The following is an 18,876-nucleotide window of genomic DNA, read 5'->3' on the forward strand; positions in this document are numbered from 1 at the left end:
CAAAGTAAACGAAAGTCAGAGCGTAACGGGAAATGGGATGAGGAATATTAGATACCGTAACATGAAATGTGTTCACTCTGCAGCAAAAGCGGTTTGTTTTTTATGTGTCTTTTTCCTGGATGTTTCCTGCACCGTTAGCTCAAAGTAGACTTGCAGTTGAATTTCCTTGCCTAGCTATTTCACCTTTCTTCTTTATTTTTATTCATTTTTTTATTACCCAAAACCACAGGTACCACAGTGATGCACTGATGCTGGGGGCATGTTGCAACTTGGGAGCTGGTTATCACATCTACAGTGTTTTAAAACCTAGTCAGAGGCACACACGTCAATTTTACAGTATCTGGGAAATCAAGATGTCCCTTCAACCAAGCCGTTTGAGACTCAACGGCATTTAGCCATGAAAGGAAGCAGTCATGAGAAGATGAAAAGATAGATGGGTGGAGGCTAAAGGGAGGGACAGAGAGATGAGGTCTCCCAAGGAGACCGGTTGGGAGGGGCGAGGGGGATGTAAGGAAAGGAAGGAAAGAGGTTGAGAGAGAGACTTTTTCAAAAGAGGCAGGCAGGGAGAGAGAGGCGGGTTGAAAGAGTTTGACAGAGTGAGAGAGAGGTTGAGAGAGAGAGAGGAGGGGGGGGGGGGGGGGGGTTGGTCAGACACTCCCTCGTGGTGATGGACAACTTATACACGCTCCCAAGCTTCAGTTAGTTGAGGGACACATTCAAAGGGCACGCACACATCCATACTGTGCACAACATAATTCTCAGCAGACACTGAATGTGTGGATGACAGTCTGCTACATGTTGAAGAACTGCAAAGAACCTGCCTCTGGATTGGAGAAGAACCCCCCGTCTGGATTAATAACTCATCTCATCATTTCACAGGATTACAATCGGGGAGCGATTTTCTGGAGACATCTCTATTTCAATAGGATTAAAGAGGACATCTGGACGGGAGAGAGGGAGAGAGTTGCGTGGGTGGGGGGAGAAGATCATCTTGAATGGATAAATAAGTCTTCAAGAATAATTGGATAACAGCTTCCAGAAGGGGGACAGGAGAGATTTCTCATTGTTCCGCGGTGGAACTAGTCACTCGTCTTGTGTGGCTTCGTCTGGTTTTCATGGAACATGGACTTGCAGCAGGTGTGAAGGCCCCACCACCCCCACCACCCGCCTCTTTGCTTCCCTTTGAAGTCCAACTGAAAAGAGAGATTGAAAAGCGATCTGATAATACAGCTCTCGAGTTTCACCCCAATCTCAGCGACACCTGCTCTGTACTTATCCCGAATTTTAACCAACACCGAGTTTAAGGACTTCAAAGAGGAGAGACAATTTTCCAGAGCAGCATTGTTTTGTCTATATTCAAAACACATCAAATACGCCTCTGCTTCTAATTATGCCCTTTGCTTTGATTATCTTTCATTAGGACAGAGAGTAGGGGGGCAGTGAGAGAAAACAGCAGTGGAGAAGTGGAAGACCTAAAGGTAGTAAAGAAAGAGAGAGAGGAGTAGAAGGAGGGGGAAGGCAACAGAAGGAGGGACAGATAAACAGAGGCAGTTAAAGGCGGTAAACACATCTTGCACGCGGCCAGCTTCCCTCCAAACACAGCAGACATAAATCAAACGTTTGTCTGTGGTCGCTCTTTGAGTCAGAAGGACAAACAGTGTTGGCAGTCCTGCGCCAACAGACCAGACGTAGGAGACATTCTGACGTTCAGTCATTCACACTGGACTGGCTGCTCTGGTGTCAGAAGACACTGGTGGCTGACCAAAAGGACAGTTATTATAGTAAGAGTAATAACGAATATCCCGAGGGCAGAGGAACGATCAACACCACAGGAGAAGACAACAACCGGGAGGGGCTCAGGAGTGGGACCACAGCCATGGCCTCAGTCATCTCCTATCCCTCTGGGGACTCGGGATGCTCCTCCTCAGCCAGCTGGAGAACCCACAAACACTCCTGCCCTCGCCATGAAGGAAGACGGCCGCACAGTGACGACAACGGAGGCCGCCTTCACCCCCAACAGCAGAGCGAGTCACTGCCCAGCCTCCGTCTGCCTCCGCTCCAACCCAGGACCATGCTGCTGCTCCTCCTGCCACTGCTCCTGCTGCTGTCCCTCTGGGGCCCGCAGGCCGAGGCCGTCGTCCACTCCAGCTTCCGGCGCCTCAGCGGCCGCGAGAAGAAGGAGATGCAGAAGGAGATCCTGTCCATCCTGGGCCTGCCGGGGCGGCCCAGACCCCACCCTCCCCTCCGGCCGCCCTCCTCGGCACCGCTCTTCATGCTGGACCTGTACCACGCCGTGGCGGCCGAGGGCGACGAGGAGGCGGGGAACGGCGTCCTGGGGAACGGCGCCGGGGCGTGGAGGCTCAGCGGGGCGGACGGCCTCGGGCACGTCGGTCACGCAGCGCTGCCCACGATCAGCACGCACACGCCGCCGCTGGGCACCGTGATCAGTGAGGCGGACACGGTGATGAGCTTCGTCAACCTAGGTGAGTGATGGTGATGGTGGGATGCGTCAGCTGATGGGAGGGGAGGGAGGCAAAGCCATTATGTCGGCCCCTTGTGGTGGGGACTGGAAAGTTGAGAAAACATCATTTGAACTTGTTTTAATTTTTTTTTTTTTTTTTTTTTTTCACATTTAAAGATGATCTTCCTTATTTCACTGGTTATGTTTGTGTCACAGACTCACAGTGCATTGTTGTACAGTAAGTGATTTTCAATTAAACACTTGACTAAACTAATTTCAAATCATAGTGCATTGGATACTGAATTTTATACAATCATATTGTATTTTGGCTTGTTGTGAAACACGACCTTGGGTTTTCTTTTTTTTCCCCCTGTGGGCTGTAGAGAATTACATTTTAATGAGATGTTATTGCTTTCAAATGTATTGCATTTGACAGCTTAAAACCCATGCTTTCATTGAAGAATGTTCATTTCATATATGAGGATAGAAAGAGGGATTAAGTATTTTAACAGACATTAAGAATAAAGTTAATTAATACATTTTTATACTAGCACTATCTGTCACAGAGTGAAGCAGTCACTAATTTCTATAATCCCTTACTCCAATTTCCATAATACACATCATTGGGTGTGAATTTAATGATCTAATCTAGATTATTTAGGGGAACATACTGTAGGCCTATAGGCAGTGTAATCCGTGCACAACTTGGTAATACTAATGCAAATATAATGCAAATTGCATTATAAAGTGGCATTATAAACTGTATAATTCAAAGGGCTGTATTTTGCGTGTCTTAAGTACCAGGTTTTATTCCCTAACTTGAGTAAACTAAAGACCAAAGATGCTCTTTGGCCACTCAGAATAGCCAAATGGCATTGATCACGCCTCCAGGTCTTTAGTTTACTCAAATTAGGGAATAAGACCTGGTACTTAAGACACGCAAAATACAGCCCAAAGTGTTAGATATATTTTTTTATATATCTAACTATAAACTATACAAGTCTCTGTGCGTGTGTACAGTACGTACTTCTGTAATCCACTTAACTCGAGAACCGTTCGCCCCACCGACTTCAAATTCGACACATGCGTTCCACCCGACCACAGGGGGTGCAGTGCCCGGTGTCGAGTAGGTCGGACCCACGGTTATGTAGAACCACCCCAAAAAGGCCTCTACCTGGGCTCTGGACAGGGCCCCTGCCCAGTGTCCATATATGGAGCTGGCCTGTTCTGACATCATTCTGACGTCTGGCGTCTGCATAGACTCCATATTTGGGCATGCCTGACAAAGAACTCGTATATGGGCATAAAAGGGACACAGACATAATATCTGGGTGGGGCATGCATTTCCAACTTGCATGGTTCCAAGTAGGCCAGTACCCAACGGGCACCGCTGTAGAGGCTCCAACGGGCACTGCTCTAGTATCTATAAATGCACCACGTCTGTTCGTCTGTCGGTATTAAATAGCCGGGTGGGGCATGGATCTTCAACTTCCATCGTTCGTGACTCGGTGCTCTACATCCGGTCACCGGTCTAGTTAGAGTCAATTTTAAAGTAGCTTTCTCAACCATGTGTGAGAAAACACATCTTCACTGTCGGGCAGAAACCTCCCTATATTTCAACTTCTTATGAGCTTGAACATGTGATATTTTCACTACTTTTACAAACATTTAGAAAGTTTAAGTTAAAGTGGTGAAGTCTGGCTGTGGGTTTTATACATATTGAACAAATTAAAAAAAATGTAACGAGAGCTTTGTGACTAAATAACAACTAAACCCCTTTGACCCATTGGAACACTGGTCATTTTTCCATTTCCTGAAGTGGCAGCTTTGGACCAATGTTGCCAAATTTTTGCAACCAGTACTTACAAACAACTTTACAGGACAATAAACTCAAAGTCGCTTATAATAGGAAGACATGGCAACACTGCTTAGGACATGCAATTGGTTTCCAGTCGACTGCGAGATATTCTCCCAACATAAGCACACAGTAGTCTGACTGATACTTATCTGTGAGAGCATAAAAATTAAACATCCTTTTCTCAATCGCTTCCTTCCTCCACCTCTCCTGGAATGGACTGTCGAACCTCCCTCAATTTACCGTGGGAAAATTAACATTTTCTTCGTACATGTCCAAGATCTTTTCTGGTGCATTCAAAAGAATCCTATTGAAACTCCCGTGAAACTGACAATTCTGGCAAACCTTTCGAGCTAGATTACCTGATTCTTTACTGTCTGTTCCCAATGTTATGTCTAATAAAGCATAGTTAACTGCTATTCTAGATAGCAGTTAACTGCTATTCTAGATAGCAGTTAACCAGTTAAGCCTGGGCTATATACATCATGACAATGTTCACAGCATTGGGTTGCAGAGTATGTGTAGAGGGGAAAAAGGAATGTACTTAGGTTTAAGTAGATAATCAACTGCAGAGGAAGTGTTGCATAATTCGTCAAGTATTCATTTCGTCTCTTTTTGAGGGTTATTGTAGTATATAATATATATCTCTATAGTATAGATGTGACATCAGAGTGACAAAACCCTTTTTTTCTGTCCGTTAAACGACATTAAACTCACTGCCTCTGAATACTTGACATTGTGTATATGTGTCATGTTGTTTTATTCATACAAATTATGCAACACTTTTATTTGTCAATTGGTTGTCCTCTGCAGTTGATTATCCACTTAAACCTAAGTACTAATAGTACACTCCTTTCCCCCCCTCTACACAAATCATTTTGCTGATGTACAAGCTCACAATGCAAAGCTTTGTAAGAATGTTCACCTCCGAATAGGGATGCTTGATTGCTCGCACTTATGTTATTAAATTTGGTCTAAAGTGCCTATATAGCCTAGATATCTCAATGCTGCATTTCAGAGCAAAGTCGTAAGAGTAATAATAATATCATGACGGGGCTAATGTGAAAACACCGAAATTAGAACAACACTAATGCTGAACAACTCTGTTCAGATATTGCTCCAACTCTATTCAGATATTGCTCCAACTCTGTTCAGATATTGCTCCAACTCTATTCAGATATTGCTCCAACTCTATTCAGATATTGCTCCAATTAAACAAATGAGACAAAAATGTTATTCATGGTGAGGCAAATGATGCAATATTTCTGTGAGAGGCAAAAGTAACCTTTAGGACTGGCAGTAACTTTTAAGGTGGAATTAGAGTCAGGAGTTCAATACCCCCCCCCAAAGAAAACAAAAAACAATGAGGAGGAAAACAGCAGCCGAACCTATACACTATATGGCTCACCATGCATGCTGCATGCTATAATGATACATTTTGATGGTTTGACCGCTACACACCACCTCTGGTATGAGACGTTAACAGATAGGATAACGCCAAAATGTGGTCGGGCCAATAATGGGGTTCCACTGTTCCAGCATAAAATATGCTCAAAATGCCTAACATCAGCCTTTTTATACTAGATTTGCTTTGAAATGACATGTTGGGCCTTTTGTGTGTTTGAACCCCATTGTTTAACTGCACAACGTTTTGAGTAATCCTGTGTGTCTCATACAGTACCAGAGGTGGTGATTAGGGTCACGACATCAAAATGTACCATTTCAATATGCAGCATGATGAGCCCTGGTGATGCCTGTTCTGCCTTTGTAAGTTATATTTCTGTCTCATTAATCGGGTTACCTTTATCTACTTTTAGAACTTATGTAAAAATTTGATGATGAATTATATCATTGTTTCCCAGACGTTTTCCTTGGAGGCCCCCTTCTCTTGTCTGCCAAACCTGAGACACCCCACACGCATGAGCGTGTGTTTCTCAAACATTTTAATCACTTACGCCCTATACTAATAATTTAATAAAATTTGTTTCATGATACATATGTTGATTAACAATACAGATCTGTCTATCTAAAGATATCTTATCTACTCGTATGATGGCTAGGAAAATCTTATCCACAAGGTCACAATTAATGTGCTAGTTTTTGAAATATTAGCTTTTGCAATATTGGTGTGCTCCACAAACATTGCATGTGAGAATTATCTACAACTTATTTAGATTATAATCAAACTTTCAAGAAACTTTCAAGCACCAACGTAAGTGATGATCCTCATTGTCTCGTGTAGGGCTCAGTCTATTGTATAAGCGGTTGTGATAACGCTCAAAGCATTTTGCCTTAACAATGTCTAGTACTTTGCGCTGTATCAATGGCCATACACATTGCTTGAAAATTGTAAACAAATTGATAATTAGTCATAACATATATTCCCCAATGTGTAATTATGTTGGATCACCGTGGGTGTACACGCGTGTGCCCACGTACTGTATGAGCGTAGAGGGATATAGGAGACACAGCTGGTTAGAATTAAAGGTCCTTCTGACACACGCTGAAAAAAACTAACGGTTGGAAAGGAGATGAAAATACTGCTGTGGAGGGAGCAAATCTAAAAATATGAGCCTATGCTGTAATTAGTGGTATGTGTGCTGAGCAGCTGCTGTGGTCCAAAGCCCTTAGCGTCTCTAATTACTGTACACTCCACTGTGTGCTCTGCGTGTGTCAAGTGTGTGTGTGTGTGTGTATGCGTGCATGTGCACGCATGATAGTGATAGCCAGGGTGTCCACTAAACCCTTATTGTCTCTATTCAACATAGCGTGTGTGTGTGCGCGTGTGTGTGCGTGCGTGCCTGTGTGTGTGTGTGTGTGTGTGTGTGTGTGTGTGTGTGCGTGCATGTGTGTGTGTGTCAAACCATTGGTGTTTCAAGCTGTGGGGCTCCACAAGGACACACAGGGTGCTGATGCTCTGGTTGCACGCGGTATTGTGCACGTACGCGTGGGTGTGCACACATAAGTGTGTCTCCTGTCAACTTTTTAATTAATATTGTACTATATTAGATCTGTCACTTGTTGTCACCGCAGTGTTCTACTAATCAGAGGCGCTCATGTGCTATGCACCATAACCCTCATAGCTCATGGTTACCTTGATGCAATTCATCAAAATGTTTAGCTTGTGGAACAGATAAAAATTGGTTTTTTAATTCAGATTTGGTGGTGGGCTCATGACTCATGTTATGCGAATGATACACACTGACAAACCAGTTGCGCCACTCAGGAACATACAGCATCTGTAAAGAAATATAATATCTATTATAGCCTAATATATTATTCTGTCCCTGTCTCATCTACAGTATGCACCTCTGTCTATTGTCCTGTAGAAATGTATAGTGTAACATAAAAGATAATCACAAAAAACATGCAGTAATCCTGGTCTCTAAACTGCCTCCCCCTGGCCAGCTTGATGGAGGGGAAAGGAACTGGTTGGAATAACGTGTTCCTTCCATGCGCTACGTCCAACCAGGGAAACTCCCCTTGTCGGGTGTAAAGGAGCAACTTGGACAATCATGCATGAAGGAAGCATGTCCGTTGCTCTCCCCAGGTTGGCGGAGGGTGTGTAGAGCCCAGGATCACATTACATCATTCACACAGGGGTGAAAAATGGGTTACAAAATTGAGGGATAAAAAATATTTAAAATAAAATAATAATAATAATAATAATAATAATCACTTCTTAGTGCAGGCTCAATAGGAACAGATATAAGATATAAGTGCGACAGATAATGTCACACATTTACATACAGTAAGTGTAAGGCCTGACTTATACTGATCTGCGGTGTTGCACACCGAAAATAGCAGGTCTACAAGCTCACAACACATCGCAGTGCTTGTAGAAATTATTAGTTATATTAGATAGACTAATTAGTTATATTAGATAGTTATTCTAGGCTAGGGGATGATGAAGTGACTCTGCAGTCTAAGCCAGATATGGATATTAGTTGGGGAATTCATCCTCAACTAATCAGTACAATGTTATCGTTTACCCACGTGACGTATACCCCATACCAGTCCAGTAGCCTAGTGTTTGTTGCCAGTCACCACGAGTTAGGAAAAAATATGAACATATCAAACTAACTATACTGCATTTGAAGAAGTTTGCTTGTAACCAGAGCTTGATTTATTTTTTATAATGCATCTATTTCTTTTGCACTTGTACTTTGTTGTCATCTCTGTCTTCCAAGCTTCTGCAGGGCAAGAGTGGGGTGTGTGTGGTTTGTAAGCACAACAAGGCTCTTAGTTTGATACCATTGCTTGGATTCTTTTTTAAATTATCAAATTTATCCTATGAGCTTAACTATTTTGTTGTCACCAGTATCATAAAAGCCTCTATAGCCTAAGTCTATAGCCTTGGGGATGTGTGTGATTTGTAAGTGGAATGTTGTTGGTTTTGCTTGGAAAATGTTTACTCTACTTCCTAGTGTCGCGACTTGCCAGTCGATTCAGTGGCTATGGCCGTTTTTAGCCCAAGGACTGTTTTTTTTGTTGCAAAACTAATGCTTGGAATGGATTCAGCATCATGAAAACCCCCTAGTTTGACATGTGACGTCACATGCTACATAAAGCATGTGAAACCTTCTATAGGTTGTTAATCGTATGGTCACATATATATGAAAATTGCTCAACATAATGCAAGTTAGCATCCGGCGGTTTCTACCTGCTGGGGACCCATACTAAACATTTAACCTTGGCGTACTCAACATGTCCGGGTTCACAATGGGGCTCTATGGTCTGGCAAGCAGACTATATAGTCAAAGCCTTTTTGTTTGTCTTTTGTAAAGCTTCTTTGGAAACCAACATGACTGCAAAATGTACATTTTAACACACCTGATACATACCTGATTTATTACATTTTTCATCTTGCCAACCTCATTTTGTCACTGCCCCTGTCACAGTTCTTTAAGTGTGACACTCAAAAAATGCACAGTGCCCAAGTAAATGTCCTTGGTTACTGTCCACGGGGTGTAGTAATGTAAATGTACCCTCCTCTACCTCCCTGCATGGTCTCTAATCAGTGGAGCAGGAGCGAGATCTGCTGCAGCCTCGTCCATACTGGAAGGAGTTCCGCTTCGACCTGACTCCCCTCCCTCAGGGCGAGACCGTGACGGCCGCAGAGTTTCGCATCTATAAGACCCTGACTCTGGGACAGAGAGCCAACCGCACCCTGCACATCTCCGTCTACGAGATACAACGAGAGAACAGACACAGGTGCTCAAAGAATTGCTGGTGTATATATCTTATATATTTTATAGTATTATGTTTGTTGACGGGTGTGGAATTTTTACTATAAATACAGAATGTGTGGTCTTTGCGTAAAGTGTTGTGTGTTGCCTTTAATAAATGTGCATAATGTGCGTGTTTACAGGCAGACAGGCAAGACTAGTGTCAATTGTTCATAATCGTGGATTTCTGGTGGAATTAGAAAATGTCCTGGAACATGCTTCTCAAAGAATATATGTGAGGGCAAAGGGACCCCAATAATTAAATGATGTTACCCTGCTAATTCTTTTTTGCACTGAAACGATTGGTGGAGTATTTGAAGCAGGAGGGACTACACACAAGCAAAGGAAAGAGGTTAAATAAGTCAGTGAGCCACCAGCCAACATGGGCTGTGCACACTCTAATGATGCCCTGGGATGCCATCTGGCCTCAAGGCTTTTGACGCGCTCAAATGGCTCGTTCACTTTGGCCTCTGTAATGATCAGCGTGCCATTTGCGTCGGTGGTCGTGGGGGCTCCATCCGGTGGTTGGTGTAAATATTAAATAACAAATATACAAAATGTTCAGCTTATTGGGCCTCAGCAACTTTGGCTGCACACACCTGGGTCTCCCTTTAAACACATTCCCTCATGTTACCATAGGCGGGATCGTGAGGCCAGTGCCAGTGAAATGTACGACATATGCAAAGAAGAAGAGCCACATCCGCCCCGATCCGGAAGTGATTGCCCTCCATAGTAGGCCAGTCAATCTAAGCTAAAAAGGGATGTGGCCCAATAAAAACTACTACTACTTTTGGGAAAGATTAGATTGACTGGCCTATAGCTGTAGTCTAGACTCACTCCAAGTTGTGGACTAACACCCGGACCATTAATATTCTTAGCGCGATTGATGTTTAGGCTCTAAAGTACTTTATCCCATTCTGAGCACAAAAAGCATCAAATAACCCTGCCCACGAGTGTGTGCACAGACGATCAGGATTTAGGCTGTTGTGAGTACAAAAATATATATATAATTTTCAAAGCTGGATTAATGTTCTTTAATGAAGTCTCGTAATCTTGTGATTGGCATATATGGATCAAGTAGCTATCCACGAGATATCTCGAGGTTGGCATGGAACAAGTTCAAATAAGATAGTGTGTGTAGTTCCCCGCCATGTAGTACACGTGGGCCATGTGTCCCAGTCTTCTCACTGTTTTCCCGGTGGGGCTGTAGTGTAGTGAGCCTGCTTGGTCTCCGGAGCGAAGGTTATGTCTCACACTTTATTTTTTTATAAAGTATATTTATTGGTTTTAACAAATGTAAGGACAACAAACAGACATTACACAACAAGAACATAATAACAAACAACAAAAGAAAAGAAAGAAAAGAAAATCAGCTCAGGCACAACACTATTATAAATAAAAAGATTGAATATACAAAAACATGGCAAGAACAATGAACCATAATGACAATAAGTGGCTTTTTAATTTTGATAGACTCCCATTCAGGAAATACATCCATACAGTATATAAATACATAATATTAAAAAAGGCAGACAATACAGTTATCATAATGCAACGCATCATAATGCAACGCATCGAGACCCCTGCCCGGGCGACCACCCACCCATACCCAAAGGGCAAACAAGCCCCCACCCCAGAGCAGAGCACCCACTAGGGAAGAATGCTGGCATATAAGAAATCTAAGGTTGGCACGGAAAACCTCCAAGTACTGTGGCAGACAATGTTGGTCCAATATGATCTAAATAAGGGTCCCAAATTTTGTAGAAAGTGTCCAATTTAGAATGCAACATGCATGTAATGTATTCACAAGGAATACAGTCCATTATAATGTTATGCCATGATTTCTTTGATGGAGCAACATCCTTGATCCAAAATAAAAGAATATTCTTCCTTGCAGCAAACGTTAATAAGTTGAATAACCTCTTATGTTTGACATCAATAACATGATCATCTGGGAGACCAAGTAAAAGACACAATGGGTTTAAATTATTGTGTCTCACACTTTGAGAGCGGCTCGAATGGAACTGTGTTGATCCATGACAGCTTACCTAGAATCAGTGAAATACTGTATATGGGCCCAGGCCGTAGCGTAACGGTCTGGGCACCGGACTGGTGATCCAGTCGCAGTGTGCCGCGGGTTCGACTCCCGGACCCGACACGGCCTTTACCGCATGTCATCCCCCCATCTCTCTCCCGTTTCCTGTCAGCCTACTTTCTATCCCTTAAAAAATCAATAAAGGCGTAAGCCGCAAAAAAAAAAAAAAAAAAAAAATACTGTATATGAAAGCAAGGAGATGGAAATTGGTCAACACATTCAGCAAAAAAGCAGATGGTGGATGCAAAATCAAAACCCAACGTTGTCTTGTTTCCCCAGAGAACCAGAACTGGTGCTCCTGGACATGCAGTCGACACCTGCAGGACAGGAGGGCTGGTTGGCCTTTGACGTAACCTCTGCATCCAACCGCTGGCTCCTCCACCCTCGCAGCAACCTGGGCATACGGCTCTACGTGGAGACCGAGGAAGGTGGGTCTCGGCTCAAACAAGGGATTCAATTAATTTAGCTCCTACCAGGGGGGCAGTCAGCCAGATATTTCGTGAAGCCTCATTTGAAATCGGTAGTTCATATAATGGCCTGTTGTGGCGCTGGACTGGACCCAAAAAGCCCCATAGCTCCATAGAGGCCCATGTATTTTGGCCCAACTTCACCTAGACTGTATTACCTTAATAAACATGGTCATGAATACTTTCTTCTTCCAGTCACTAGTTTAAAGTCTCATTTCTAATGTCATAATATTCTTTTTGGAAAATTATGGTCCCATTAATTAAAAAAATGACCATAAAGTCGCGTATGTTCTGAGGGGCGTGGCTACCGTTACAGTCTATGATCGGGATTCCCCTCCCACTCAAGAGTCTTCTCCTCCCACTCGAGTCAAAATAAAAACCAACGGAGAAGAAGGGGGGAAGTCCCGCCTCGTTGTCTGGGCAGCCAATGACCAGCTGGTACAAAACGGAGCCAGCCAATGGCCAGCTGGTACCAAAAGATGGCGACTTACATCAGGAATTAGCATATCATTACAGGCTTCATTTTACGTTCATGTTAGACCCGGGGAACGCTTTGTCCATATTTTTTACAGTCTATGGCTCCTACGCCGGAATCATCGCAACTTTCGGCATATCATTCCAGCGTGACTTTGAACTTGGGCATACACCACGCCAAAACTCACGTCAGGTCGGGAGCTGTCGTAGCCTTTGTCCTAAACCTGTTTTTCTGTCATAGACAAGCGGAGAAGCATTGACTGACCAGTTGACAGGCTGTACAGGCATTTAAACATAATTATGTATTCACTCCTAAAATGTATATAAAACTACTAAATATTAGGCCTATATATGTGAGGAAAAAACATTGTAAAGGCATAACGACGTATAATATGAAATTGGTAGGATATCTCCAACTGTACAAGCAATTAAAACCGCACAATTAAAAACAACTACCCCTTACCCGTTGTGAAATACTTGCCGCCTTGTGGCCGCAGCGGTACTGCGCCCTGGGTGCATTTTTGCATTTTTAATTCACTAATAAATTCATTATTCATTTATAATTTGTTAAATTGGAAAAAGGGCTTTGTTAAGACCTCCATATTATTATGGTCAATGCCTGTGTGAAAAGTGGGAGTGATTGGTGCAGGCAGTGAGGAGCTACGGCAGTCACAGTGACAGACATTCAGACAGACATTGTCAGAATTATAGTATGATGATGATGATGATAATTATATAGTACGATGATGATGATGATATAGGCTTAACATGTTAAGTTATATGCTTAATCAAACAATGCTTTACTGGATCTGTTAAAGCATGCGAGCGCATATGTGCGAGATGATTTTGACCGCGGGACAGCAACGGGAGATGAGACTCAGTCACGCCTATAAATATAACTTGTGATAAAATGCATGTAAAAAAGTAGTATTATGAAGTATGGTACAAGTTTCTATCTATAAAAGAAATACAGTTTTATCGATTTAGAATTATTCTGGATCCCTTTTTAGTTTCTCAAAGAAAAATTGATATCCGATGAAAAGAAAAGGTATATAAACTAAAATAAAATATGTTATCAAGTATACAGTATCATTATTTAATTATATTTATTTTAAATTGTCAATTGCTTTAAATTTACTTAATCTTGGACTATAGTGATATTAATACTAAATGCCTCTGTGTATATGTAATTTGTAAGTTGATTAGCGGTATACTGTGGTTACTTTGCTCCACTTTTGATGCGTATGCACCGTCCCAGCATATTTTGATGCGTATGCACTGTCCCAGCATTGTTGAATTTAAACCATGGCAGCAGTAGTCCAAATTGTTGAACTTTGCCAACATTAAAGAGTAGCAAGCGGAAATAACGAAAATAACACTTTTGATAGTTAATACTATAGCAATTGCTTGTCTTTCAGACCGCTCCTTATCTGCAGGCTGGGTGGGGTTGGTGGGTCGCCGGGGTCCTCGTTCCAAACAGCCGTTCATGGTGACCTTCTTCAGGGCCAGCCAGGCCCCGTGTCGCCCACCCCGGGCCCTAAAACCACACCCCCGTAAGAAGAAAACCAAGTACGACCTACCTGTCCCCAGCATTCAAGGTATGGCATCAGAACCTTCAACCCTGAATGATCGCCATATTGCCCCCAAAACATCTTGAGAGAGGAATAGCATCTTTTTGAATAGTACTGTATCAAAATTGCACTTTGAATGCATCATCACATTATTATTTTACTAATGTTGTCTGCTCTCTCTCTCTCTCTACCTTTAATGTGTCTATTGTTGACAATAAAAACAGATTGATTCTGATATGCAAATCTGCAACAATTGCATGATGTAAACAAAGAGTACAACAGGAGCAATGTCTCAGCATTTTTTAGCTTGTAATTTTATTCTGTGGAATTATTATACTGTATATTACTATACATTTCTACTCGATTATGTCTCTCTGGATGTCCGCTCTAAACTAGCCTAACTTTTATGTAAAATGTATTTTGTGTTGTCCTAGACCACAGCCATGCCAACAGTGGACGGCAGGCGTGTAAAAAGCATGAACTGTATGTAAGCTTCAGTGATCTGGGATGGAAGGTCAGCAGAATTATATTTTTTTATCTATTCTGCTTTTCACAGCTGGATTTACGTCTCTTATCTAAAAAGACCTGAATTGCATGTTTATATTCGTGTTTCTTCTCAGGACTGGGTGTTGGCTCCTACAGGCTATTCTGCATATTACTGTGATGGAGAATGCCTCTACCCCCTGGGTTCCTGCATGAACGCTACCAACCATGCCCTCATCCAGCAAGTGGTCAGTGCCTGGTCAACTACATTATTGACTTGCAGTGCAATCCCCACTGGGCACGGCTGCGTGATAACTTTGGGGCAGGCCCGTCTAGAGTTTGAATGGACAGGTATCAGTCAAAAGGGAGGAAGGATGGTTGGGGAAGGATCATCATATTAATGTCAGAACTGATCAGCTCCATATATGGAGATCTAAGGGATTGAGGTCAGAGGTACAATTAGCCCTTCACTAAATCCCACCCCAAAAAGCGATTGTCCAATGCCAATCCAAATAGTTTAGCAATGGTTGCTGTGCAGGTCAAGCTTTCTTCGCTGCTAACGTGCCTATTGGACAAGGATGGGTTGGGGAGGGACTTGGAGAAGGGTTCATTGCTGGCCGGCTCCATATATGCAGATCAAAGTGAAGATCTAGTCTTCTCCATGTATGGCTATCCAGGGTTTGGTGAGGTCAGTGTCTGTCGGACGGACGGACGGACTGATTAACAGACAGACAGGTTTTGCCGGTTTTCATAGTATTATGTGACCTACCATCACAATGAACTAGATTTATCAACTGATTTGTTTAAACTTTGTCACAGCGTTATGGCAAGTGTATTGTACAAGAAGATAGTTGTACACAAGAAATACTGCAAATATTAATCAATCCTTCTGAACTAGTAGGAGAGCAGTGGAGCGCACCCTTAAGTTTACCTCAATTTGTTACAGTATAAGGGCTCCATCTGCTGTACTGTTGATAAAATTGCTCCGGTAAGATATTTCACATATACCACTTAGGCCTACACTACTTCTTGTAACATTCTTGCAATATTGCCTGCTTAAAATGTTTTGTAGGAATTAAAGGTATAAGACCATGTAATATATTAAGTTAACCCATTAAGACTTGAGGCCGTGTTTCCTCCTCCGTGTCATCAGTGCCCATACCCATACCGTGTCCCCTAGGGTAGGTACTCTCACAAAAACATGCAGTAATCCTGGTCTCTAAACTGCCTCCCCCTGGCCAGCCGGGGCGCCTGATGAAGGGGAAAGGAACTGGTTGGAATAACGTGTTCCTTCCACGCTCTACGTCCAACCATGGACACTCCCCCCTGTCAGGTGTAAAGGAGCAACTTGGACACTCAAGCATGAAGGAAGCATGAGTTAAGTCCGTTGCTCTCCCCAGGTTGGCGGAGGGTGTGTAGAGCCCAGGATCACATTAGATGATTGACACAGGGGTGAAAAATGGGTTACAAAATCGTGGGATAAAAAATATATAAAAAAAAGAAACTTGAGGCCGATAATGAAAATGTCTTCTAAAACAGTTTTCTGAAAAATGTATGTTGCGATAATCATTGTTCTTAATCCAAGATGCCACCATTATATGATTTTGACTGCGGTCCTATCTCAAAATATTTTGTGCCAGGGATCCCAGAAGCAAAGATTGGAGTTAAAATTATTTACTTTTTTGCCGCACTGCAACCGTAGATCTATTTTGAAATAGCCAACCTATGTGCTATACTGTATAGCTCTCGGTTTTAATGGATATTATCCAATCTGTTCATCAGGTGCACCTCCTGAAACCGGACGAGGTTCCCAAGGCATGCTGTGCCCCCACAAAGCTCAGCCCCATCTCTGTGCTCTTCTACGACGACAACAACAATGTCATCCTCAAAAAACACCGCAACATGGTGGTCAAAACATGTGGATGTCTATGATGCTTCACAAGAAAGCCACTAACCAAGCCCAGTGGCCAGGACACAGGGTGAGCCAAGTCCCAGCCCAAAACGAAGTCAATACTTTAATATGGACTATAAGAAACCATCCAAGATTGGGCAAATGCGCTTACAGAAACAAATTGAAACCAAATCAGATATTTAACTCCTTGCGGGACATACTGTATCTGGGTCTGTATGTATTAAAGCACAGAAATATTGAAATCGTTGTGGTATAGATATGAAGAGTGAACCTGCACCAGCACCACATTTGCAGCCAATTAGAGTAGGATTTGTGAGTTCAATGACCAATCAGTTCAAACAAAGGTCAAAGTTTGCACTATCAACCTTTTTCTAGACATAATGTCACTAGATATAAATGTATTTTTGGTATTCTGTGTAACATAATGCTGTTAACAGTTGGTGATGGTCACTATTCTTCTTACTATACTATACTCTACAACTGTATATAGTGACAACTATAATTGTGTAGAGGGGGGGTGCCCGCACTTTTTTTACCACCAAAACATTATCCCATTGCTGAAAATAGTTTAAAAATGTACCTGATGGGGCTTTTGAATAGCAGTGCTGGCGTTACATAATAAGACAAACACACTCGGAATGAGATATAGAGGGGGGAAATTGTAATTAGTTTGTAATACTGTTTTATTTTGTATAATTTATGTAATGTTTGTGCGCAACACTCTTGAAAACAAAGTATTTCATTGTGGGTTTGAGCCGACAGGACCTATTTGATGTCTGTCAATCAATGACGTCACCATAATTCAAGTGGTTTTTTCCTTTGTAATTATTTTTTAGGGCCATGTCATGTGATCTACCTGCACAGCCTTTGTGATCTACTGGTAGATCACGATCTACCTTTTGGGCACCCCTGAGAGAGACTATAGTTGTCACTCTATTCCAAGTCATCACAGACATTAATTTCCCATATCTGTAGCTCCGTTTGGAATATATTGAGTTTCCAAACGGAGCGAATAATTTAAAATAAAATAATTTGTAGACAATAGACATTAAGGGTTAAATTAATATTCAGGGTTTGTTTTGTGCTGGCACAGATTCAGCCAAACTATGGCTCTAAATTGAAATACCCAGGTAGTTGCTTACATAAGCTTTAAACGTATTATTGTCTTCATACTGGGTCCGGGTCCTAATCTTTTGGTCAACACAAAATGCAGGTCCCAAAGAATCTATATCAGACCGATGAGGTATCGTCACTGAATCATTTATCCATCTATTTCTTTTCAGAACATTTATTATCAGTAGTAGACCTACAGATTCGTAGCATTCGTGTAATTTTGTACAAAGCAATTTCTGTCTAGCTGTCATTCATCATATCAGTTCAGTTAAATATCTATTGTATTTTCTGCTCACAAATAAGTTGGTAACAATGTTAATCCTATGTTATATTTTGGTCTGTTTTATTTAAGTAAAGTTTCTTTTTGGAATGTGTTACGTTTGTTGATGTGTGTGTATAATGTGTATATAACAACATTACACCTAGAGAAGCAGTGTTGTGTATGACACAATTAAGGGATTTCTGCATCACCTGTCCTGAACAACTACTCTAGACAGGAGGTGATCTGTGACACAAGTCATGAGTCAGATTTGGAACATTTAGGTAGCATAGGCTACTTGCATACTGTAGCAATTGGCTCACATAACAGAACTAGAAAAGTCGCAATTTTGAAAAATTGCAAAGTGTGGTTGCCGCAGTCGCTTACATAGGCCCCATAGGCTTGAATAGTTTGGTCTTCTGCCCCTGCAAGAGAATTTACTTCTTTATAAACTATTGTAAAACATAGATTGGTTGCGTACGCGTAACCAACAACAGCCAATTGGCTACTACAAACGTTATGCAAAGCTCGGCCAATCACAGCGGAAGTTAGGTAGGTATTACTCCAGAGGAATAATAATGTGTGACAATAACTATAGTCTGGTTGCCCTTTTAGTCCAATAATTAAATGGCAGAGGTTGGACAAAATTGGATTATTTTGTTTCTCACCTGATTCTGACAGGACATTAGGTCTACTAGCCAGGATAAAAAATCTACCCTAATCTGCTCACTGCTAATACCCTAAATTTGCCTTAATCCAAGATGCCACCATTGACACCCTATTATAAGGCAATATTTTCAAAATGTAGCATGTAACGTGTCAAACTAGGGGGTTTTCATGCTCATGCGCATTTGAGTAAGTGGCTATGGCTAAATTTAGTCCAAGGAGTGTTTTTCTTGCAAAACATGCTACTTAACATGCTCCATTGCAGCAAGCCGGTCCAGGACGGTCTAGGACG

The 18,876-nt window shown here is 42.1% G+C and overlaps 1 protein-coding gene across 1 annotated transcript; it reads left to right on the plus strand.

Annotated features, from left to right (window-relative positions):
• The first annotated feature begins 582 nt into the window (after positions 1 to 582).
• Positions 583 to 17,076, plus strand: bmp8a (bone morphogenetic protein 8a). The gene is made up of 7 exons (XM_083779301.1): positions 583 to 2,483; positions 9,338 to 9,530; positions 11,919 to 12,067; positions 13,999 to 14,178; positions 14,586 to 14,665; positions 14,772 to 14,882; positions 16,417 to 17,076. Exons 1-7 carry the CDS (start codon positions 1,877 to 1,879, stop codon positions 16,564 to 16,566), a joined length of 1,470 nt encoding a protein of 489 aa, XP_083635427.1. The 5' UTR covers positions 583 to 1,876; the 3' UTR covers positions 16,567 to 17,076.
• Positions 17,077 to 18,876: the final 1,800 nt, after the last annotated feature.

Source organism: Protomyctophum parallelum (assembly GCF_964188405.1).
Source record: "Protomyctophum parallelum genome assembly, chromosome: 1".
Lineage (NCBI taxonomy): Eukaryota > Metazoa > Chordata > Actinopteri > Myctophiformes > Myctophidae > Protomyctophum > Protomyctophum parallelum.

Bases quoted from the DNA above. Each gene is read 5' to 3' on its own strand.
- bmp8a (XM_083779301.1), top strand. From the start codon at position 1,877: ATGGCCTCAGTCATCTCCTATCCCTCTGGGGACTCGGGATGCTCCTCC. The intron at 9,531-11,918 runs GTGCTCAAAGAA...TTGTTTCCCCAG, and splicing joins CAACGAGAGAACAGACACAG to AGAACCAGAACTGGTGCTCC. The intron at 14,666-14,771 runs GTCAGCAGAATT...GTTTCTTCTCAG, and splicing joins TCAGTGATCTGGGATGGAAG to GACTGGGTGTTGGCTCCTAC.